Source organism: Agelaius tricolor, unplaced genomic scaffold (genome assembly GCF_023055355.1).
Source record: "Agelaius tricolor isolate 1412-34295 unplaced genomic scaffold, bAgeTri1.0.p SCAF_5, whole genome shotgun sequence".
Taxonomy (NCBI): Eukaryota; Metazoa; Chordata; class Aves; order Passeriformes; family Icteridae; genus Agelaius; species Agelaius tricolor.
Genome location: NW_027269265.1, coordinates 6,411,297 through 6,434,346, shown reverse-complemented (window position 1 = coordinate 6,434,346; position 23,050 = coordinate 6,411,297). Strand labels below are relative to the sequence as shown.

General features: G+C 41.8%; 2 protein-coding genes and 1 long non-coding RNA gene across 4 annotated transcripts in view; 1 reads left to right on the top strand and 2 right to left on the bottom strand.

The window, feature by feature from the left end:
• Positions 1-1,833: 1,833 nt before the first annotated feature.
• On the bottom strand, positions 1,834-10,598 carry SNAPC1 (small nuclear RNA activating complex polypeptide 1). The gene is made up of 10 exons (XM_071426234.1): positions 10,405-10,598; positions 9,516-9,675; positions 8,360-8,500; positions 7,793-7,897; positions 6,723-6,881; positions 6,241-6,315; positions 5,562-5,624; positions 4,496-4,634; positions 3,681-3,761; positions 1,834-2,227 (listed from the first exon to the last, which is right to left on the bottom strand). The coding sequence occupies exons 1-10, from the start codon at positions 10,530-10,532 to the stop codon at positions 2,193-2,195; spliced, it is 1,086 nt and encodes a 361-aa protein (XP_071282335.1). The 5' UTR covers positions 10,533-10,598; the 3' UTR covers positions 1,834-2,192.
• A 951-nt stretch (positions 10,599-11,549) lies between these two features.
• Positions 11,550-23,050, top strand: part of LOC139589684 (uncharacterized) — a 65,668-nt gene continuing 54,167 nt past the window's right edge. Inside the window, exon 1 of the long non-coding RNA XR_011679093.1 lies at positions 11,550-11,678. This is a non-coding gene — a long non-coding RNA (uncharacterized lncRNA). The remainder of the gene's footprint in view (positions 11,679-23,050) is intronic.
• HIF1A (hypoxia inducible factor 1 subunit alpha) overlaps positions 14,207-23,050 on the bottom strand; it is a 35,469-nt gene continuing 26,625 nt past the window's right edge. Inside the window, exons 13-15 of one of the 2 annotated variants that reach the window (XM_071426233.1) lie at positions 22,296-22,404; positions 19,466-19,592; positions 14,207-19,306 (exon numbers count right to left, since the gene is read on the bottom strand). In XM_071426233.1, the coding sequence (XP_071282334.1) occupies positions 19,155-19,306; positions 19,466-19,592; positions 22,296-22,404 (388 nt within the window). In that variant the 3' untranslated portion in view covers positions 14,207-19,154. The remainder of the gene's footprint in view (positions 19,307-19,465; positions 19,593-22,295; positions 22,405-23,050) is intronic. The other variant, XR_011679092.1, reaches the window with a different exon arrangement.

Sequence of the window (23,050 nt, the reverse complement as noted above, 5' to 3'; positions counted from 1 at the left end):
TCCTGTTTTTCAAAGCCTGTAATTGCCCATCAGACTGCAGCAAGGGATTTTTTCTTTTAAAGATTACACCGCCATTGTGAATCTCTGCTTACAGCTGCCTCTAAATTCTCAGGATTACTGCTTTGAAACATCACCATGCATATAGTCAGCAGTTCTAAGTTTATTCTTAATCATGACTTCCATTTTCCATCTATGTAATTTTATAAACAAATTACAGAACATTTGTTTTCATGATTACAATATGAAAACAATTTCTTGATAGTTGAATGCACCCACCCTTGTGCCTAGCCAAGCCTTTGCATGCTTTGTACATCATTTGCAGAGGAGTGCAGAGAGGACTCATGTCACTGAGTATCAAAAATTTGACAAATTCCACCCCTTACTCAGCTCTTGGGAGGGCTCAAAGGTATAAGGAGAGGCAAATTAGATGGTCATGTTATGAAAAAGTGCCACTGCAGGGAACAGTATTAAATATGTTCCTTAAACATGTTACTGAGCAAAGCTAGGCTGATTAAGCTTCCCTTTGAGGCCTCATCTGTTTTGGGTTTTTTTTGTAGCTGCTCATCAAAAAGTAGAAGAAATGCACAGAGGCAGGGTTTGTGCAGGTAACAGAAAAGCACAGGCATTGTCCCTGTCAGAAAACCCAAATAAAACCAAAGTGTGCAAACCTTACAGAAATGATACCTCCAAAACATTCATAGCCATAGATGAGTCCTTTTAAGACCACATTTGAGCCATCCACAGCCTTAGCCCAACCTCAGGCCAAAGAGGAAGAGTGAATGATAAACCAGAAAAAAAGAGTAGAAACTAAATGTATGTATGATTACTTTAACTGTGTTGTTACTGCTATAGGGGTTTATACTCTGTGTAGAAGTGTTCTTTTTCTATAATAATTAGATCTGGGCTAATAATGACTTTTGGATTAGATTGTCAAGACTTTGGTTATTTAACTGAGTACTTCACTGTTCAGTTTACAGTACAGTAAGGTTTAGCTTTATTACAAAGTGTTTCCTCTTTTCTCATTAACAAGGTTGAGTGCAACTCTGGCACTTCATCATCAGCTTTTCCAGTGTCCAGCCTCATTTTGGCCCATTCCTCCTTGCCAACCAACACATTTAATATGGAAACCTTTGATAGTAAAACCATTTTTATCTCCATTTAAATGTTTTTTCTTCTAGGTAAGAGCACTTCAATTCATCTGGCCTTTTGACAGTCATACTACCAAACGAATTCATTCAAATTAGGTTCTTTTTGCATTCAAAATATTTCAAAATTCTAATTTATATTTCTTCTTGTAGAAAAGGATACTTAACTCCTTCGCCTTTCTTGAAAGAACAGCTGTGATCAACTGGAGAAATTCCAAGGAGAGTAACTCCACATTCCTCTTCAACTGTTGTGGTCAGATGGGGATATTTAAGGCTACAGCCTTCCAAGGTTGAGTGACACAAATTCTACTGGTTTTAGTGTTTACAGAGACATTCCAGGTGATGATTCTCAGTCCATTTGCTTCTTCTGCTGCACTGTTGCCAAGCAAATATTTCCCCATGCTGTGCTTGTTCTCGGTGCTGAGATCCATGTTTATTTCTGCACTCACTTCTTTCACTCCCCTCCAATTTATAAAGATCATTTTGAATTCCAGTCCTGCCCTTGTACAGTTTAGGGTTATCTGCAGAATTAATGAACACCCTTTACCTCCTTCCATTTTAATACACAGTCACTCCAGATCTGCTGGAGACAGGGCACAACAAAAAGCTTATCAGCAAGTTCATTTCCACATGTGTGGCATCAAACCATGACAAGCAGTGAAGTTTACACACCATAAAATGGAGCAAGTCAAGCGTGAAAAATAATTTATTGCACTAATTTTCAACAGTCAATAACCCTTATGTTCAGAGATAAAGGATTATAGACATGTCTTACATGGGTAAATATTCTCTGAGCCTTCTCTTTCCAGCTCAGTCAGGACACAGCAACTTCAGTCTCCCACAAAAAGCGTTCACCAGGTGAATAAAGGCTCCACGAGACAGCTGAAGTATCCCAGTCACTACCAGCATCCCTTGAGCATCATCTGTGCTTCTGGTCCCAGACACTTCTTTTATGTTCAAAGGTATCCACAACAAGCACTTGGTATTACCTCTGACATTTTCATTTTGTCATTAAAATTAACATTAGTGCTTCTCCAGCTGGATCCTCTAACGTCGTTTTCTCCTCTTGGGGAGAGATACTTCTGAAAGAAAATAAAGAGAAAGGGTTTTTTAAAAGCTTTTAAATCCATCTTCCCACATGGGAGTTGTTCAAGCAGAATGAATTCTATCCAGCACAGGAGATTAACTAGATAAGCTCTTAAGATCCCCTCCCAGTCCCTCTCCACATGATTTTCAAATATGAAAAAAAATCTTTCTGGATTCTAGAGCACACTGTCATTGAAAGTATCAACTGAAATTCCATTGATGAATATTGTACTTCAAAACTTATTTCATCTTAAAAGCTTTCTGCTCCTCACCAACACCTTTCAGATTTTGCTGTGAATTTGACAAATGGAAAACTCACAAAATATCTGAAGAGAATGCTTATGAGTATTTTTTATGCTTCAGAATTTACTGGAAAATTCTGAGAAATGGGAGAATATTCCTAATTTAGAAAGAAACTTTTTATCCACCACAAGTGGACAAGTGAAGGGAAAGTAAAGAAAGAACAATATTAAATGCTCCATGGCACCTTCAATCTGACCATTTAAAACTGAATGAATTCCCACTGTCTACAAATAAAAGTGACCAGAGAATGTAATCTCATTTCAGTACTGTGGGATGTTCCTTTGCTTCTAAAAACAGCAAATATAAATATACAATGTCACTAAAAATGTATTTTAATATATTTAAATGTATTAGATTATATTAAATATCCCTTGTACTACATATCCTTCCATTACATAGAATTTTGGATAGTAATTTACTACAGAAGGTTTTTTATACTGTGCCATGTTCTCAAGCAGCTGAGAGCAGACCCTGAAGCTTCTGAGTTGCAGAGCAGCTCAGTATCATCCAACACTGATGCTTCTGCAGAGCAACTCCACTGTCAGCTTTGAGCATTCTGCTTTACTATTGCTTCCCAATTCAAATCACATTATTTCCAGTAACCTGAGTGACAGCAAAGCCATTCACTCCCCTGCTGCAGTTCCCAGAGTCCTCCCCTGACAATGTCAGATAACTTCCAGCACAGCAGAAGGTGCTACTGCTGCGCTGGAGCTCAATCCATGAAACACTGCCCAGCTCAAAGTAAGGCTAGAGAGGAACCTTCTCTCCCCTCAGCAAAGGTGAGGGCAGCAAGGGCTCTTCTCTCCAAAGTTCACAGAGTTACCAGAACACTTCTGTAAGTGGGTGACTGACCAAAAAAATCACTTTTCCCTACACCATGGAACTCCTCAAGACAAACTTGTATTACAGAAGAATGAGACTCCTTTAAACTGGACCAGTTTTAACTTTCAACACATTATGATGAAATCTATGCAGAAAAAATTTACTCTGGGGACTTTGCCGTGGCATTTCAAGGTTTCAATTTTCATGCAACAATTTGCAGGCTAAAACCAAACCTGGCTTTTGCAAGGCAGCAAGACATGATCCAAATATTAAAGGGACATTAAAAAACAAGTTACTAGTTTGCTGGAATTGCAATCATTGTACCTCCTTCCTCTGAGTCCTCTTCTATGATTATTGGCATCCCGATATGCCGAGTTACAGTTTCCTCTGCCACTTGCATTTCACCTGCACACAGATTTTAAGGAAAAACTGTCAGCTTTTTTTTGCTTCTGCATCCCTCATCCAGCAGTTAAAACATTGTTCACTGCTGCTCTCCTAAGATGCTGTCAAATGCTGCAGGCAAACCTACTTTTCACAGTACCTTCCATATGGCTCACTAAGAAACCTTCAATAACAAGTAATTAACACTATCAATTTAAAGCAAATTAATCACCAACTCAGTTCAATAACTCACAATGCCCTTACTGGTCCAAAACACTTCATCTACTCTTTTAAAGTCAAGCAAAGGCAACACTCCCTAATGCTCATCTCTGAAGAGGGATTCATTTCCTCACTAACTTTTTTTCCCTAGCAGAGGCTAAGCAAGTCTGAAAACTGAGTTTGGAACTTTGAAATTAAATTCCCATCTTCAAAATAAAAACAATTCAAAGAGTCAGGAAAACTCAAAGAGTCGGGAAAACTCAGAGTCGGGAAAACTCAAAGAGTCGGGAAAACTCAAAGAGTCGGGAAAACTCAAAACCATTTTGCTGTTTAGTTTCATTTAACCTGTAACAAATAAGGAGTAAAGAAAAGATTTAGACAGCAGAGCAACTTCTATCCGCTGAAGAGTTGGATATCAGAAAGAGAATTTCCTCAGGAAAAGTAATTTCTCAGTGATAACAGCAAAATTTAACCCAGCTAGCAAAGCAATGAATAAATTTTGCAAGCTCCCCAGGTTCATGGATTCAATAGAGAAGTACCTCTAACTTCTGAAGAACTTTTCCTTCCTGGCTGTGGTGTCCTGCTGGCTTTTTTACTTCGACCTGGAGACTTCCCACAACTGGGCCCTGATTCAGAGGATTCCAACTGCACTTGCCGATGTCTCCTGGACCTGGAAACCTGAATGACACAAAGAAAGCTGAACTTGTACAGCCAGATCTTGCTGTGGGTCACTGGACAAACCAGCAGGGACCAAAGCATCAACTTGATGTCAGGGTGGAAAAGGGATAGAAGGGGAAAGAGGGAGGGAGGACCCTCACTAGTTGCTGTTCTTCAGTTTTAACAGGACAATGCCCTTCTATGATATAATGGGTGCATAAATTAAAATGCAAATAATGAAACATTCATTCATTCCCAATCCATTCTCTGTTACTACCAAGCCATGCCATGCTGCATCCCCCTACACAAAAGAAACACTTCCAAAATCTGCTGCTCTGTAAAGCCTCCTGACCATCATACTTTGCTTAAGTGCCTAGAAAACATCACTGCACATTCACAAGTCTGGACTGTTTGAAAATCCAGAGCTGTGTTTCATTCAATGACACATTTTTCAATATGAGATTTTAATAAATAGAGAAAGGTGAGAAGTTTCTCATAGGACTGCTAAGAAAAAGACAAACCAACAATACTCTTTTAAGGGAGAAGCTACTGAAATGATGTTTTCAAGAACTTGCAATTGACTTTAAACTCCCAAGTCCCATTTTCACAGGCATGTTCCAAGATTCCAATATCTAAGATATAAAGAATCTGACCAATTAAACTCACATATTTTTATTCTTAAAATTCCAAACAGAGAGTAGATATTAAAAGATACCCTGTAAAGGAAAATCCCCCAAGCACAGGCCTTATCTACACTGTTCCATAAATCTAACAAGAATAAGAGCTTTGGGTTTCCCTATTGTGTTAGGAAAACTAAATAATTCAAAAACTGAATTACAGAGTGCAGTTTTAACTCATTCCTTTTTGACCCAACATTTACATTAAACTGGTATTTAAAACTGTTCTTGAAAAATAAAGACATTTCCCATTATCAATTTTCATACTCACCTCAACAACTGCAGAATAAGACTTGTATTTGATTCTTGCCAGGGCATTTGCTCTTTCAGAACCCTGTAAAGAAACAAGAGTCCAGTCAGAAAATATTCTTATTCTATTCCAGCAGTACTGAAATATTGCATCAGGCAACCACTTGAGCAATAGCTCACTACACCTGTAACTCTATCATTAGTTCTACAGAATTTCCATGCCACCAAAATGGTACTTCAAGGAAAAAACAATCATTAAAAAGACAGAGCATAATTTTGGTTGCTTTCACTGTAACAAAGCCCAGGAGGAGAAAATTCAAATTTGAAACTTCACATCTTACCCAAATTCAAAGCAGATAAGTACAACATAAGACAATTTTGTAGCATAAAAAAATGAATATTGCCTTAAGCTGAAACTCCAGGAGGAAGTGTAAAGGAGTTTGGCCAAGAAAACACAGCTCTTTTCCCTCCTCACCTGAGAGAGACTTTTCATGGTGATCATCTAAGCAGTCACAGCAGTGAATGCTCACAGCTCAACAGAAAACAATGAGAGTTAAAAACAAAACCAAGCAACCAGCACCACCAGCTGTCCTTGGACTTTATTCTGACACTATCAAACTTTGATGTGCACTGCTTAGCATGAGATATGAAGTCAAAAAATGAACAGATCTGGCCTGTGCAATGCAGCAAAGTTTCTTTACCTCTGATTTTAGCAAAGTCTCCTCTTTCTTTTTGTCTTCTGTTTCAGGAACTACTTTAGCATTTCGGAGTAGTTTCTGTGGGGAAGAAGAGTGTTTTTCTTTAAACATCTGTGATAAACAACACAGCTAAAATCCAAGAAGTGTAAAAAACAAGACAAATATTTACACACATGCCCATTTTCTACATCTCCCTTACACTGTGGCCTTTCTTTGATCCAGGAATGTGTTACAGAGGTATTTAATGAGGTCAGACCTTCAGGGCTTCCCTCTCAGCAGTCACTTGTGGTATCCCAGAGGCAAGACCAGCCACAAGTCCTTTCTTCCATACCACATCCCTGCCTCAGGTTTCACACACTGAAAGCCTTCAGTGTCACAGTTCCTTCTCCTTCAGTCTGAGATGTAATCACACCAAGAAATCCAGCTCTTCCAGCTCTTCACCCAACCTGCTAAGGCCCCACAGCACAGTGGTTGGTAGTACCTACCATTCTGTTCTGCTGCCATTCCTGATGTTCCAAGGTTATGTCTTTGAGATTAACCACAAAGTCATCTTTTATCAAGCTCAGGGCCTTGTCTGGCTGGGATTTGTCAGCTGAAATGACACACTTCATTTTCTGGTAGTGGTCGTGAATATTCATCAGTTCCTGAAATTAATTTTTTAAAAAAGTGTCTTTCAGGAAAAAAAAAAAGATTCCAGCAGGAAAGCAATATTGGTCCTCAATGTACAAACCCAGGGTTATAGAAAGCATTTTAAGGAGACCATTGGACCAGGAGGAATGTTAGAAACTGATTGTGGTTAGATTATTTGAGTTTTAGAGCCAAAGAATCCTGCTAACCAGAACTGACCCATCAAATAAGCTAAAGAAGAAAGAGTTTATTTTAACTAAGAAGGTGATTCAGGGCCACTGTGATTCTGATACTGTGGTTCATTTTCATCTCTTTGGAGGAAATATTTTACTTCCCAATTTTCTGTACCACTGCAGTCAACCTTACTGATACACATTTGAATGAAAAAGCTGTAAAGAAAGTTCTACCACTGAGTGATATAAGAACCTTTACCTGCTTTATATAAGAACTTTTACCTCATTGCTCAGGTTTTTATCAAATGCATCATATAATAAAAATCAAAAACATTTTCATATAATAAAAACCCCAATGTTTGAAAGGAGAAATAAAGGTGGGAGAAGAAGTATTGCAGATAAGTAAATTCATATTATCACAAGTATCAATCTCCAGCTGCAACCTGCAGATATATCAAAACAAACATGCTTCCCCCCTTTTCCATTTTTCTCTAAGTGACAATTAACCATTTACACCCTTTTACATCCTACTGAGGCAAAACCACAGAACATTAAAGCATATTTCAGTATTGAAAAAGATACCACAATTCTTCCAAACTAAATGCCACAATTCTGAGTGTCTGGTAAAATTACCTGAGCCTGCATTCCACAAAAGGACAAGACTGCTGATTAGAGAAGTTACAGCTCTTGGACAGCAGAGAAATTAAAACAAAGCAAACCCCATTGATTAATCTGTATTTTAAAGGTTACTGTACCTCCAATACATCATTAGTGATGAGGCTGTTTACTCTATTGCTTGGGTCCTTAAATTCTTCTTTAAAATAATTTTTCTCAATCTTCTTCTTAGTTCTGTAGGTCAGCTAAAACAAGAGGAAATGTTTGTAACATAAAAGAAAATTTTAAAAGGCACCTCCTCTTAAGAATTCCTACTGCATATCCATCAATGAGGAGATGGAAGATACTGAAAGGCATAAAACCACATAAAACAACAGCTTTGCTATCACATGCTCAGAGGCAGCACTTTTCACAAATTATTGTCCAGTTAAGAATTTAATCCAGCATTGACTAATTGACTAATTTCCCCAACTGGTAAGACATCTCAAATCCATTAGGAACATCAGAGACTGAAAAACTAAACTATTTTCAGGTGAGAAGCATTCAAACGCCCTCTAAGCTCTTCATCACCTACCTCTGTAAAGCCACAAATATTGCATTTTAACTGGCCTCAAGGCTGAGCTGACCATGAGTGCTGTTGAACTGTCAGGCACTGAAAGATGAGGGTATTTTGTTTAAAAATGTAAGTCATCAATGTAGTAACTCACTAGCTTTGGCATTGCTGTGAAATGGAAGGCTCTGGCAAGTCGCAGTCTCCTGAAGATATAGACTGCATCATAGTGCTGGGCATCAAGCAGATCCAGCTGGAATTTCTGGATTTCAGGCCAATGCTTGAGTGCAATTCTGATCTGCAACACAAGAGTTACATAGTGTTAAACCAAGATTTCAACCATAAAATTAACTGAGCTGACTACTGTGATCTACAGTCTACTGTGATCTGACTGCAGACAACACCTGCATGTCCAGAGCTGCAGAAAGGATCCCACTATAACATCTGTTACTGCTATCATAATTTTATGCTCCTAAGATCATTATTATGTCACTTTCTTTGACAGTGACATGGAACACAAGTCCTTTCTGACATTTGAAAACATTCATTCTTCACATTCTGAAGTGTGTTTAAAACAGTCTGCACCTGGGACATTCCCCTTCACTAGTGATTAGGAAACAATACTCATACCAGGTTGTGCTGCCACTGAAATGCTCATAAATGTTCTCTTTCCCTTATTTCTTCCTTTCTCCACTCTGCCCACTTCACTTGCTCTCTGCTTAACTTTCTGGATAAGTCCTGTTCCCTCTTACAGCTGTATCCAGCAGTGGCTTTAAAATTGCCTAAATTCATCTTCATAAAAAGTTACTGATTCCTCTGAGGTCAAAATATGAGCCATCCTGGCATCACTGCAGACTACTCCAAATTCAGTTATTTGAAGAATTTGGACTCAATTTTGCACTTGCACTCAACATATATCACAAAGTTCCTAAGCAAGCCACTTCTCCTTGCACTGAGTTTGTAATTCCTTCAGATATTGCTCTCCTACCCTAAAAGCAGCAAGGAGGGTGTCATTCACGCTCTCAACCTATTTATGAATTCCTTTTCTAGTTAACAGGAAGTGGAAATAATCCAGTCTCCATTCTGTTGGAATTCTGAAGAGTAACTCAGGCTGTAATGGGGTTCACCCTGCAGCTGATGAACACATTCTCTGTCCCTGCATTTTCCAGTAGCTTCCAATCTGGCTTTAAGTATTTTTATTTTGAGAAAGCGAGAGGAAATGCCCTAACCATGTATGATGACAAAGCAGAGAGCAGTGTACCACATATCTTATGCTTAGTATCTCCTCAGAATAAAACCTCAGGAACAATTACCTTTTGTTTTGGCTGACAAAGCTGGGCATTATAGAGCCCATACAGAAGGTACAGAGCACCAACTCGGATCTGGAAGGAGTAGGGGGGAAAGAAGTACTGCTGGGCCACATCTAGAGTCTTCTTTGTGATCTTATTCCTCTCCAAAGCTCTCATTCTACCACTAAAGCAAATAAACAAAAAAAAAAAAAAAAAAAAAAAAGCAGCATGTTAAAACAGGTAAATATAAAACTGCAGGCTTTAGGAAAATTCATAAAATTCATAATGTAGAAACAAGCTTTAGATGTTTTAAAAACAGAGAATCACTGAATGTCCTCAGCTACAAGGGACCCACAAGGATCACTGAGTCCAGCTACTGGCCCTGCAGACGACCCCAAAAATCACAACTGGCAGAGTTCAAGAAGAGTCTGGACAAGATTCTCAGCACAGGCTACGACCCTTGGGGTGACCTGTGCAGGGCACGGATCCATGATCCGTGTGGGCTCCTTCCAACTCAGGATATTCTATGATTCAGTCAAACATGCACGGCCAGCGATCACACTTTTACATCTCCCGAGGATTGCACCAAGCTCCCCGTGGAGCCAGCGCTCAAACCACACACATTCCTAATGCACGAAATACCCTGAATTTAAAACTCTCTTCCATCATTACAGAGTGACCGATGCTCCACTTTCTTTAGAGGCCAGCCAGGCAACCCTCTCCCCGAGCCAGGCCTGAGGGGGCACACGGCTCACCCACACCTCCTTAAAGACTGGACTACCCCGGGGGGAAACAGCACTGGGGGCTGCGGGGCTGGTGAGGGGCAGGATGGGGAGAAGGCGAGGGGCAGGCGCGGCTCGGCCTGAGGGGCGGCCGGGAGCCATCTCCGCCATCCCCTCCCTCCCTCACTCACTAGAAAATGGTGTGGAAGCGGCGCTCCCTCCACAGCTCGGCGAAGCGCTCGAAGCGGACGGTGTCTGCCTGCTGGAAGGCTCCGAGCAGCTCCTCACAGTCCTCCTTCAGCCCCGGCACGGCGCTCATCGCGCCGGCTCCGCGCTCACCCCGCGGCCGCTCCGCGCATGCGCTCCCGCACCACAGCAGCGGCGCGGCGCCTGCGCACGGCCCGTGTCGGGCGGGCCCGGGAGGAGCTGCCCGGGCTGTCCGTGAGGGAGTGGGGTTGTCCCATCCCCGGTACCGGGAGGAGCCGCCCGGGCTGCCTGTGAGGGAGCAGAGCTGTCCCGACCCGCTGCGCTCCCGCCGCGGTGCGGCCCCGGTGCCGGGAGGAGCTGCCCATGCTGCCCATGAGGGAGCGGAGCTGTCCCGACCCGCTGCGCTCCCGCCGCGGTGCGGCCCCGGTGCCGCTGTGTGTGGCGAGACCCCGTCAGTGACGGGCGCTCGCTCTGCCCGCCCTGGGCGCTGTCGCGCTCTCCCTCGCCGTGGAAGGCGAGCCCGGTCCACGGGCAAAATGCCTCTCCGAGCAGCGCATCCCTGGGTGATCCCGGGGCGCAGCCCGCGGGGATGAGCGGCTTCGGGCGGGATGAGCAGCGGCGGGGCCGGCGCCGCTCTACCACAGCCCAGAGATCCCGGGGACGCTCTCGAGGCGCGGGGCTTCACATCCCCGCCCCAGTCCCCACAGGCGCGAACAGAGATGTGTCACGTCCCCACGGCCGCGCGGCGCGGGCGCCCTTCCCGCGGGGGAACCGCTGCTCCCGAGCCCGCCGGGTCACGGCCCCCGAGCGCGCTGCCGTGGGGACGTGACACACCGCCACGCTCCGGTGAAGGGCCGCTGCCGGCCCCCTGCGCCGGTCCCCGCTGCTCCCCTGGCTGTCCGAAAACCCCGACGGCTGCGGGAGACCCGTTGCCGTCTGGGCGAGCGGGCACGCAGGGATAAGCCGGCTGCCGCCCCCCCCGAGCGGCGGGATGCCCTGCCCTTCCCTGCCCTGCCGTGTCACATCGTGCCGTGCCGCCCGCTCCCCGCATGCACGGCCACACGTAGGCGGCCGGGGCAGCGGGGCGGGCGGGGAGGGGGCCGCGGCTGCCGAGCCGCACGTAGGGTGGGTGGGTGCGGCCTCGCCGGCGGCGCGGAGCGGGCGGTGGGGGCTCCCCGGCCGCACGTACAGAGAGGGGCCAGCGGCCACCGAGGCGGCTGCCGGGACCAGCGCCGGCGTCGGAGAACCCCGCACCGCGGTGAGTACGGACCCGCGGCACCGGGCACCGCTCGGGGCAGGGCGGGCAGTGTCCTGGGAAAGCCGCTTCTGATGCCCGGGAGGCTCCGCAGCCCCTCGGGCGGGTCTCCAGAGGGTTTGAGGACGGGGCTCAGGTTTCAAGGCGGTGTTGCGGTGATCGCCGCTGCGGTCGGGGCTTGGCTGCGGATTGTGGGAGCGCGGCTGGACAGCGGCACCTGCGCCGGGAGCGCTCCCGGGCCGGGCGGGAGAGCGGCCGGGTGCCTGTGCTCCCACGGGATGCGGGGCTCGGCAGGTGCGGGATCCCCCCTGCGCAGGGGAAGCCACGCTACCCCTACAGCGTGTAGGGCAAGTATGGGTTTGGGATGGAGCCTTGTGTGGTGTCTTTGGGATGTTTAAATCTGCAGGAGTTTTCCCAGCGACCGGGTAAAGAATTCATATTTTGCTTTCTCAAATAATCATGCACTGCGAAATGAGTGTTGAATTCTGCCGGCTACGGTACCGTGATGTTCTCCAGTTCACCAATAGCATCAACTAATTGATCCAAAGGTCGCTCCTTACAGCCAGGCGCATCAAGCTGTCAATGTCAGGAGCTCCCACAGTGCTCCAGGCATGCAAGCATCTTTCTATATTTATTGTATTTCCCAAAAGGTTCTCTCCCAACCTTTAGGAGCCTTCATTAGGAGGTGATTTACCATCGGCTGAACAGCAGTTGCCTTTGAGCACCACTGGTTGCCAATGTCATTGACTATAGGAACAGAGATGTTTGCAGAGCTGTTGCATATGAACTGTACAGGGTTTAGCAGGAGAGCTGCACCTGCCAGGGTTTGGTTTGCATTTTTTCTCTTTTTTTTGAAAAGACACTTTCATCTATCATTTAGATTAATTTTTAGAGATGTAGAGCAGTGACCCTGTTCATCCAGTACGTGACCCTGACTTCAACAGATTGTACTGATTTTGGAACAGAATGCCAACCCTGCTAGGAAAACAGATATAATGTACTATCCCCCTGCAATGGATTTAAGGATTCAAAGCACAAGTAAGTCAAGGGTGACACATCATGGAGCAAGCTCACCGTTACATACAGCTCAAACCAAGCCCTGTTTAGTTACAGGAGTCATCCCTTAATTTAATAGGAGCAGAGGAGCCTGGCTCTGGAGTGATTTGTGAAGCTCAGAGTGTGTTTTCTGATTTTTGTTTTTTAAACATGCAGTGAGTGGGGTGATTTCTCAGGGATGATGTTTCAAGGAACACTATATGGATTTTTTTTTCCCTAAGGCAGATGGGGCTGCATGATGCAAGATGTAGTGAGGATGAGGCTGTTGTGCCCATGTGAATGTGCTCTAAGTCTTCCCTTGCAGGAAGTTTGGGTACAATGTAAAGAATGAAAATGCAGAAGAATAAAACCAAGTAACAGGGTCTCTTCATACAATTTCTCTGGTGTGGTATATAAAATTAAAAACAGTATCAATTTTTAGACTAATTAATACTCTTCTTCATCACCTGTGTTTTCAATGCTCCTTCAAATTATTCATTAATATATTTTAGAACAATTAAGGCCTTCAAACTAAAAAAAAGTAATAAATAATTAGATAATGTAAGGAAGAGTGTGCTGGTTACTGCATCTTCTTCATATTCAACTGCTAAACAAAAGGATAAAATCCTATTTGCTCTATCAATTCCTAGTTTATAAGTTGCAATTTAAAAGCCATCCTGCACTGATATAAATAATGGGGTTTTCCAGATGCATGTGGCACAAAACAATTTTTTTAATACTTGATATGGTTGCATTAGAACACATGTTCAGGTTGAAAATATGAAAATAAATCATGAATATATTTTATTAAATAGCTTATTCCACCTTCAGTATCTACAAACCTATTGCTAGTAACAGGATCATGCTCTACTGGTGCATGCCTCCTGCTTTCAGACTTCCCAGCAAGCACAGATTTTGCAAAAGCTTTTTAATCTGTGCAGAAGTAAGTGGCATTGATTTAAGGGGACAGCAGGAGTCACAGGTTCTTGAGCTATTTGTGTGTACTGACAGCAACTGAAATCACCTGGGGACATGGCCATGGATTCAGACGAGTTTGTGTTTTGTTACTAAGGGCATTCCTGGTGCAATTAATCAAAGAGGCTCCATAAATGTCCTCTGTCCCTCTGGCTCTGTAGCTGTTGCTCTCTCTTTGGCTTCCTCCAGGAAAAGCTACTCCATCCCCGTATTTGACTTGTTAAATTGAATGTTTGACCTCTTTTGTTCACACTCTGCTTAACTCAGGTGGGATAACCACATGTGAATAGGATTCAGCTTATATATAATATTATCTATTTATATTATATTTAGTAGAAAATGTATGTTTTTGGGGACTGTGACCATGTCTTCTTGATGCCCTAGTTTCTGACAGCGGGCAGTAAAGTCTCAAACCTGCAAGGAGTTTGTTACTCTGCACAGCGGTTTAGTTCACTTTAAAGTCACCTCTGCCTATTACAAAGGGGAAAGGGGATGGACAGAAAGATCACAGATGTCACAAATTAGAAACAAACCCTCTCTTTTATTGAATTTTATACTGGTACACAATCAAAAAGAAATACAGTCACAAGTACGTCAAAATGTTTCAAGAGAAATATCAATTGCAATACGTTGTACTTGGTTCCAAAAAAGAATTCCATTAAAATATACCACTTCTTCATGAGAGAATACTGCTATTATTCACAAAATCTACTGTACTGTATAAATCCAGCAGCAAACTCTTGAACTTTTTGGTAACTTGCTCAAGGTAAACAGGGAAGCAGAAGGAAAATGATAATTCAATTCTAGAATTTGGATCAAAAATCACAGTCCTCCAGAATGGAGCTTTTCAGGGAGTTAAGTCATAATGGTATTTTTAATGAAGGCTGGATACCCAACTCATGTGGAATTCCTATGAAAATGGACTTCCTACAAAGTCCTGGTGGCCTGTGAGTGTTTCTTTTCATGCTGGACAGTTACAGTTTGAGCAACGTGCCTTAGTGCAGTGAGATTGGAGTGAGATGTGTGCTCAGGTCAGGAGCAGGGCAGCAGGGGGAAGGGGACAGATGGCTGACCTGGGGCCTGGCCAGCCTGGCTGACAGGGGCAGGATGCTCCCAGATCCCACCACACTGCCAGGAAAGGTTCACTCAGCAGTGAACAGGGGAGAACACTTGCCAATAGACACTGCCTTTAGCTGCCAGTGCTTAGCTGTTTAACTAAACAGCTCTTTAAGTAATGAAACATTACTATTAAATATGCAGTAGTTTAACCTGTAATCATCAGAATTACCTGACCCAACAGTTGTATTTCATTGGAAGCAGAGCTGATCATTCCATCCAAACTAAGCTTTGAAGTCCTTAAAACCCTCATCAGTGTTAAGTGGAAATGGTTCTTTTGTGCCCTAATCTGTGATTCTTTAATTCAGTAATTACTTTGGGAGAGTTGAATGTGTGAACACAGATACTATTAAGTGTTGTTTCTCAGGTAAGTTGTTTCCATTTCACCCAAAGGTTTTTAAAGGTCACCAAAGTCCAAGCCAGTCTCACTAAGTGGGAGGAAGGTATGTTAGCAAGAGGTACTTTGGACTTGAGGCTACCTTCATTTACTCATATCTTACACCCAAGATAAGTTACTGCACACCCTATTTAAGTGATTTCGGTGGAGTTACAGCTGTAGTTTATTTTAACTACTTTCAGGTAAAGGAAGGAATTATGTCATCGTAAATACTACTTTAAAAATTCCTTTACCTTTTAACAAACCATCACTGTTGATGATTAAAACATCAATAAAATCTGTATGTAAGAACAGTAATTGTACTATGCCCTGAAGAAAGCCTGGATTGACTACTGCTCTAGTCAGGAAAACTTGGAAAGTAGAAAGTAACTCTGTTCTTCTCCTCAGTTTACCATTTTCACATAATTAGCATGTTCTATATACAGGAGAAAATACTGTATTTACCCACAGTTTCTTCTTTACAACAAAGAATAAATCACAGAATTATTTGGGTGGGAAGGGACCTTAAAACCTGCCTAGTTCCAAACTCCTGCCATGGGCAGGGATACCTTTCACTATCCCAGGTTGCTCCAAGCCCCATCCAACCTGGCCTTGGACACTTCCGTGGCTGGGTTCTCCACAGCTGCTCTGGGAAACCTGTGCCAGTGTCTCACCACCCTCACAGACATTAATTTCCTCATCATTTCTAATATGGTAGCTCAATGTTTTAAAAAGGCAGCAAGCTGTAAAAAAAGCGTGCAAGAAGAACACTAAGAAAACACTTAGAAAGCTATTTATTCTAGAAGCTTTTACTCCAAATTAGCTCCAGCATCAGACTCTGTGTTCCTGGAGTCTAAAGAGACCAAAAGCAAAAACTTTACCGGGGGGGGGGGGGGGGGGGGAACCTTAGTAAAACAAATTTTTTAAAAAAGCAACTGAAAGGTGAACTAGGTTTTGCAAACTGGCATCTGCACTTAGCAAAGCTCTTACAAGGCCAGAGCAATTACTGCTCTTTTTCTGTGCCTTGTTCAGTGTCTTTAGGAGGCTTGGGGGGATTTTGTTAGGTTATTTTTCCCCTACAGTAAACCAATACAGCTACAGCAGTTCATCATAGTAATCAAAATATTATTATTATGCATACTAAATGTTGTTATTATGCATAGTAAAAATGTTAGAATTGAGATTTTTAGATGAAACATGGCTCAGTTAAATCCACAGCTGCTGTCACTAAGATCAGAGATGATCAAGGACAGGGTGGATGGGGCTCTGAGCAATCTGATCTCATGGAATGCCCATGACAGGGGTGTGGGAACAAGATGATCTTTAAAGTCCCTTCCAACCCAAGCCATTCTCTGACTCCAGTGGGCTCATGACCATAAATCATATGGGGCACTTCAGTCTTCCTTCTCTTTTTAACAGAGATTTTATTTTGAAAACTTTCTGCCCTCTTAGTGCACCAAAGAGGACCTGACAGATCCAAACAGGTCAGGCTCCTCCAAAACACAGCCAAGAGATCAGCATAACACCTCTGACCTGTCTCTTGGAAGTGCAAAGGGATAACCCACCCCAAGCCAGCTCAAAGTTTGGTGGGGCAGTTCAAAAGCAGAACCCAGCTGCACTTTTCACCTGCCTGCAAGACTCTCACAGAGGCACCACATCAATCCATGCAGGGCTAAAGCAGGAGGGATGCCCTGAACAGCAGGGGCTTAACCCAACTTCACTATTTAAACCTCCTAACTGCTGACAGAGGAAGAAAAGCCATAGAAAGAATGCCAGCCCAGACACAGCAGGCAGGGAGGAGCTCTGCTGCTTTTAGCCATTAAAAATGCATTTAAAATGTTCACTAGTGAAAATGTTCTCTGCATGAAGCTTCAGCTGCAGCTGACTGCCCCTACCTTCTCCTCTCTGTGCAGCTTCTACTCAAAACTTTATCAAGTGTGCAACTATCTTCTGCTGCCAGTGCCTTATCATCTTTTGTTAGTAGTGTCCTTTTAGTTTCATAGACTTGTGGCAGTTTGGAAAGTGCTCCTTTCAGTGGAACAGTGAGTTTAGAGAACAGGTTATGCTTACGTACAATGACATTGATTTCAAAACAGTGCAATGAAACCAAAACGTTTACAACATAAAACCAAAGTAACTCCTGTGACACTCCACGACTGATTACTTATATTGAATAAGTTTTGTAAAAGTAGTTTGGAGAATGCACAGAATATCCTGACCAACACAGGGTTACCAGTAGCACTGTGCTTTATGACAGCAAAATGAGGAAAGTCACTGGGTCAACAGCACAAAAATGTGGAACAAGTTTCATCAAGTATCAGCTTAATTTTTTAATCATGGAATTTTGTGATAGAAATCCATCTCAGATCAATCACTGCTGTGAATTTTACCTTTTCCTGCTTTCCTGTGTTACCTTGATAAAGCTTCCAGAGACAAGCCTTTAAGCTGTTCACAAAGGTGAATTCTTTCTGCTCTAAAGTAAGACAAAGATGCTGCCTCCTTGCTGCCAGGTTTGCTCACTGCTGTGATTACAGGTTGAGAAGTGTAACGTCTTTGGCAAGTGGTACAACACTGTCTGGGAGACTTCAGGACTGAACAGGCTCAAAGAATTAATGCAGAGATGTTACAATCAAAATAAGGAAGCAGTAGTTTCCAATCAACTCTAAGTTAAAAAGGGAACACGGATGAACAATAACCACTAACAAAAATATAAATTATCTCATTTCTCTCAGATAACACACTCCCCAAGGGGGCCTGGTCCACATATAGTTTATTGATGTAAGAAAACAATACAGTTAGTGTTAGATCCAACCACAAAGAGCAAAAAGAATGAGTGAATGAAGGTTTTGTACAGTACATATAGGAAAATAAGATGTTTGTGACAACTATATATTTCTAAATAAAAAGGCTTCTAAATATATTCAAGTTATTGAAATCTACATGAAAACATATGGATGTTAATAGCAACAAGGTGCATAAAACCAAAACATCAAAATATTGAGCAACTCAATGATGTACTAGATAAAAGTTTGCTAACAATGCAAGATGTTTTACAATCTGCTTGAAATATCACCTATACCACACAGGGTAAGCTGAACATTTAGATTTAAGATCATACACAATATTAGCATTAACTTCAACAACTACAGGCAGGGATTTTTTTTTAAGCTGGCAAAGTGACTACTTTAAGAACATCAAACTTTCTCTAAATTGAGAACGTATCCAAAGAAAATGCTGCTAGCCCTTTCCAGATAAAGCCTTTCCTTTGACTAACCACACCCACTGAAGTCAAAAGCATAAGACAGCATTTGAGAACAATTTATATTACAACGTGACTAAAATAATGACATAATCCAGGTTTAAACATGTCTTCATAGGCAAACAAAAGATTCTTCTTAAAAACTAGTTTTTATAAATGCAGAATATATTGCATGAGGAACTGCTGGTATTTTTTAAGAAAATATATTGTGCGATTGTGGCTACAATGCACCGCTGCAAAGCATTGTTGTTTCTTATAAAAACTATTAACATAAAAAACTTACTTGAACATAAAGAGTAAGAGAGCACAAGTCTTCCAACTACCTATGAAAAGCAGGATGGAAGTATTGCCAGTTTTTCCTGTGTTGACATTTTACTAATGATAAGTTTTGGTGACCAACTCCCCAGCCAAAAAATAAATATTTTTTTTTCATCAGGTGCATATTTCAAAGCTGCTATTGCAAGTGTGTTTTAAATGTAATGGACTTAAAAGTGTATGTACCAAAGAATTATAAAAATGCACTAGAGTTTGAGTTATTGTTACATAAAGAACATATTAAAAAGACTGTCAAAATAAGTAGAAAGGGGATCAAAACTGAACTAACTGAATTAGTGCAGTACTGTAGCCAGGCTTCTAAAATCAGATATAGAAAATATAAATAGACTGCTTTAGGTGATGATTCACCAGTGTCCAAAAAAGGAGCAAGTTTTGTGAAAGCTCAGTTAACTTGATCCAGAGCTCTGAGCAGTTCTTCCCCCTGTAGCAGGTTTCTGTTGCCCTGTATGGGAGCGTTTACTTCGCAGTCGTAACTCGTGAGTTGGGGGAGTCCACTCTCATCCATCGACTGCCCTAGAAGTTTACTTGCTATGTCTAAAGAGGGAGGGGAAGGAGAAAAAGTGCACTTTATTCACCATGCTTAACCTCTCCTAGAGCTGTTCACAAGGAGCTATGTCTGGGCAGTTTTGGAGTCTCTGTTCTCTTTGACACAGCCCCCTCCACCCCCTCTGCCTAGGAAAGGAAGATACCAACCAGTTGATAGTAGAATGATTGTCTTTTGCTCCACTCCACTGTGACCATTTGTTTTGCATCCCTTTACACGTTTCCAAGCAAGTGATGCATTTCCTCCACGGTCACCTGTCTGCTGGAATAAAGACCCCTAGAAAGAAATAAAAATAATCTTCTTTAGTGAATACTGTAGCTTAATAACCCTTCACGTCCCTCTTCCAAATTAGCAATTCATGTCACTAAGTACTAATATGGTATTGTTACAATTAAAAGTGGATTTGGTTCAGAATTTGGGGAGAAATATATTTCCAAGTACACAATAATTGAAAATTATTTAACAGAAAACTGAATCAGGTTTCAAGACCTGACTTCCCTTAGAGAAAACAATTACAAAATCCTGGTTATCATCAGGTACCAGGCTCAAGATTAGCGTGTACACGTACACAAACACACCCGTTTAATTACCACTGCTCTGGGGTGAGTAAGCATCAGGTTTTCACTGCAGTCTCTAATGGCTTTCTGCAATGGAATTAACAGTGTAGGCAGGAGAGTCAGGAGCCTCAGTAGGTCGATTCTATCTACACATTTAGGATGTAAATTCTGCTTGCACTCCAGTTATTGCCACCAAGCCACCCGACCCAAGCCTTGTGAAAAATGCAGTCCTACACCAGTCTAGTGCAGATATGGCTCCTTAGCATATTGTTTTGACAGCAGAACAGAAGATATGGAGATTAGGAAGCTGTAAGGGCTTCGTATAATTGGGATAAGGAAGAAGAAGCTGCCACTGAAACAGATGGGATGGAAAGAAAAAGCACCATCTTAGTATCAGGTCTGCTGGCAGAAGTACTTGAATCTGCAAAGTTTGGTCTTGTTAGTGACACTGACTGCTGCAAAAAGAGGAGAAGGTGTTTCACAACACTGCCATTATCCTCAAAATAGTGAGGAACATATGTTTTCAGGTTATAAAGCACCTGTGTAAGTCAAGGGAGCAGCTGTATAGTAGAAGTTATAGTTAACTCAGAGCTGCAGTTCATAGTGAGATTAGTCACCTACAGTGCTGCTGCTGCTGCTTATTTTTTACCAAGAATGCATTCCAGCCCTACATGTTAAGAAAGATATGGCTTGTAACTGTTCCAGTGTAATGATTTATATCATTATTCTATAACCTCACTATAACACAATATTTTATAATCTTACTATATCTTGTCCTTGTCTAATTCTCCTGTTTTCTTAGGAAGCTAAAAGTAGTATTTTACTTTGGTCTTCATTTATTTTCACTCTTGCAAAATACATCCCACTTCCCTAGAGCTAAAAAGTTGTGGCAAGTGTTTGTACAGCCCTAGAACAGCATGTATTCTAGGCTTGGATTTAACATAGTTTTTCTTCTGCTTGTGTGAAAGGCCTGTATATCCTCCCAGAAATCCACTGTGGAGAGAGAAGCCAAACAACAAAAGCACTTCTTAAAATAACTCCACTAAGACCCAGCTTCATGGAAATTCAGCTTCTGGCTCTGAGAAGCCATCACAATATTTGTAACACTTTTGTCAGATACAGACAAAAGAAAAAGTTTAGCAAAAGATGAAGTCTGAACCTGTAAGGATTAAACTGGCACTAAGCACAGAAGCCTGAACTCTATTCCAGCAGATAACACGAACTGCTTGTGTTCTGTGCATTTAATAACACTCCATGCTGTTTTGAATATTTTATCAGCAACACTATGAGCTGTAGCACCTCTGCATGAGAAAAGGGCAGTGGAAAGCAATAACATTTCTTGTAGAGCTGTGAATTCTTGCTGAGCTTCTGGAAGCAGCAGAACAACATGCATGGAAGTGCAAAGTATTTAACAAATGAAAACAACCACATAGAAAGGGCATAGAAAAACTGATTTGTCTTATGCTCAAACTAGAATGCTAGAACAGGAATAAGGAGAGTTCAGAGGAAAAATAATCCTGCACTGTAAGATATGGTAGATGACTACAACTAGGAGGTGGCCCAGTAGAGAAACAAAGAAGCTCACAAAGAAGCTCAAAGGCTACATTGCAGTAGAGGAATTAAAATTAAGACTTTTTAAAACTTGACAAGTGGGAATTTGCAGTGAAGATGAGAGAGAAAAAACTGCAATGGCAAAGCTCAAGGTTTCAAAATACTGAGAATTGACAGTGAGACACAAAGATTATGAAGACAAGGTACCCTTGCAGAAAATAACAAGCTAGACAACCCCCAATCAAGTGACACAAATCTAGGACTATCTACAAAGTTTCTTTTGAATAGCTGGGACAGATGAGGATGAGCTACTCCCAAGTGCCCACACTAATACCAGAGAGAGCATGCATGAAAGGGAGTGGCAGTAATAGACATCAGCTAGGTTATTATAGGAGCTTTCTTCCCTCACAGTTCAGATGGTCTTATCTGATTAAGTAAAGGAATCTCAGACCAAATGGAAAAATAGAAGCATAGGAAGAAGCATAAGAACACTAATCTTCAGTGTTGACAAATATGAAAACTGAGTTTGAATTCAAAAGTTAAATCAATAGAGCAATTACACATTTAAATGTGATGTCTTACATTTGTGCATATTCTACTAAAGAGACTCGTATGTTCACAGAAGAGTATCTTCTACCTAATCAAGAAATGCACATGGGTGTAGAGGGCACTTTTGAAAAGGTGACAGTAAAAGAGAACTAAAAGTGGAGTATCTGCATATATATATATATTAAAATTTCACTATCAATTATCTCTCATCCCAAGATTCCACTGCTTACCAACAGTTTAACTCAGGAGTCTGCACTGATGCCTCATTTTAGAAATTGCAAGGTTAAAAGTGAACATTTTAAAATGGTAAAACAAAACTCACAATTCCAACTGCCTGAAAAAGTGAACCATCATGTTCCATTTTTCGTTTTCTCTGAGCATTATGCAAAGCTAGCATCTTTGGATTTAGTTCTTCATCCAGTGCAGTAGATCTAAGAAAAATTGATTCAGGCTGTTAAGACGTTTCTACTTTCCTCGAGCCATTCTTCTTTCGTGGACACTTTTATAAACAACACCACAGAACTGAATTTATGAACTCCACTACTTTTCGTTCATAAATTGACTTATTTTAACAATCATTTTCTATGAGCACAGCAAATGTTAGCCTTTAATCTTGCTGTGAAGCTCAGAATGAGTTTTAACAAAAAAATTTAAATCTGCAGGAAAAAAAAGCATAAAAGTTCAGCAGTTCACTATCAACAGAAAAAAGGGAAGGAAGGGTGAGGAAAAGTCTATTCTGAATATTTCAATGTACAGATAAATCTTTTACATATCACAAATCTCATGTTTGACTTAATGTAGTTTTCTATTGTGATAAATATGTACTACAGGCACCACAGACCATCACAAAACACATTTAGTTTGAAAAGCAGTATCTATTGCTTGTAGATATCTGTACATCTGATATCTGCAGTATCTGCAGCACAGACTGTAGTTGCCTCTTACCTCTAACACAGTGGACAAGGATGAAAGCACCAGAAACATTGTGTGGGTGTAACTACCTGAATTGCCTGCATTTTTATAAAGGCTGCGCATCAGGTACAAGAGCAGAACAGAATTTTTACATGAGGGGCTTAG

What these genes read in the sequence shown, in the direction of transcription:
- SNAPC1 (XM_071426234.1), bottom strand. Translation starts at nt 10,532, where the DNA reads ATGAGCGCCGTGCCGGGGCTGAAGGAGGACTGTGAGGAGCTGCTCGGA. An exon ending in TTTGTCAGCCAAAACAAAAG is followed by an intron (nt 8,501 to 9,515) that starts GTAATTGTTCCT and finishes CTTGTGTTGCAG; the next exon opens with ATCAGAATTGCACTCAAGCA. An exon ending in AGAGGACTCAGAGGAAGGAG is followed by an intron (nt 2,228 to 3,680) that starts GTACAATGATTG and finishes ATTTTCTTTCAG; the next exon opens with AAGTATCTCTCCCCAAGAGG.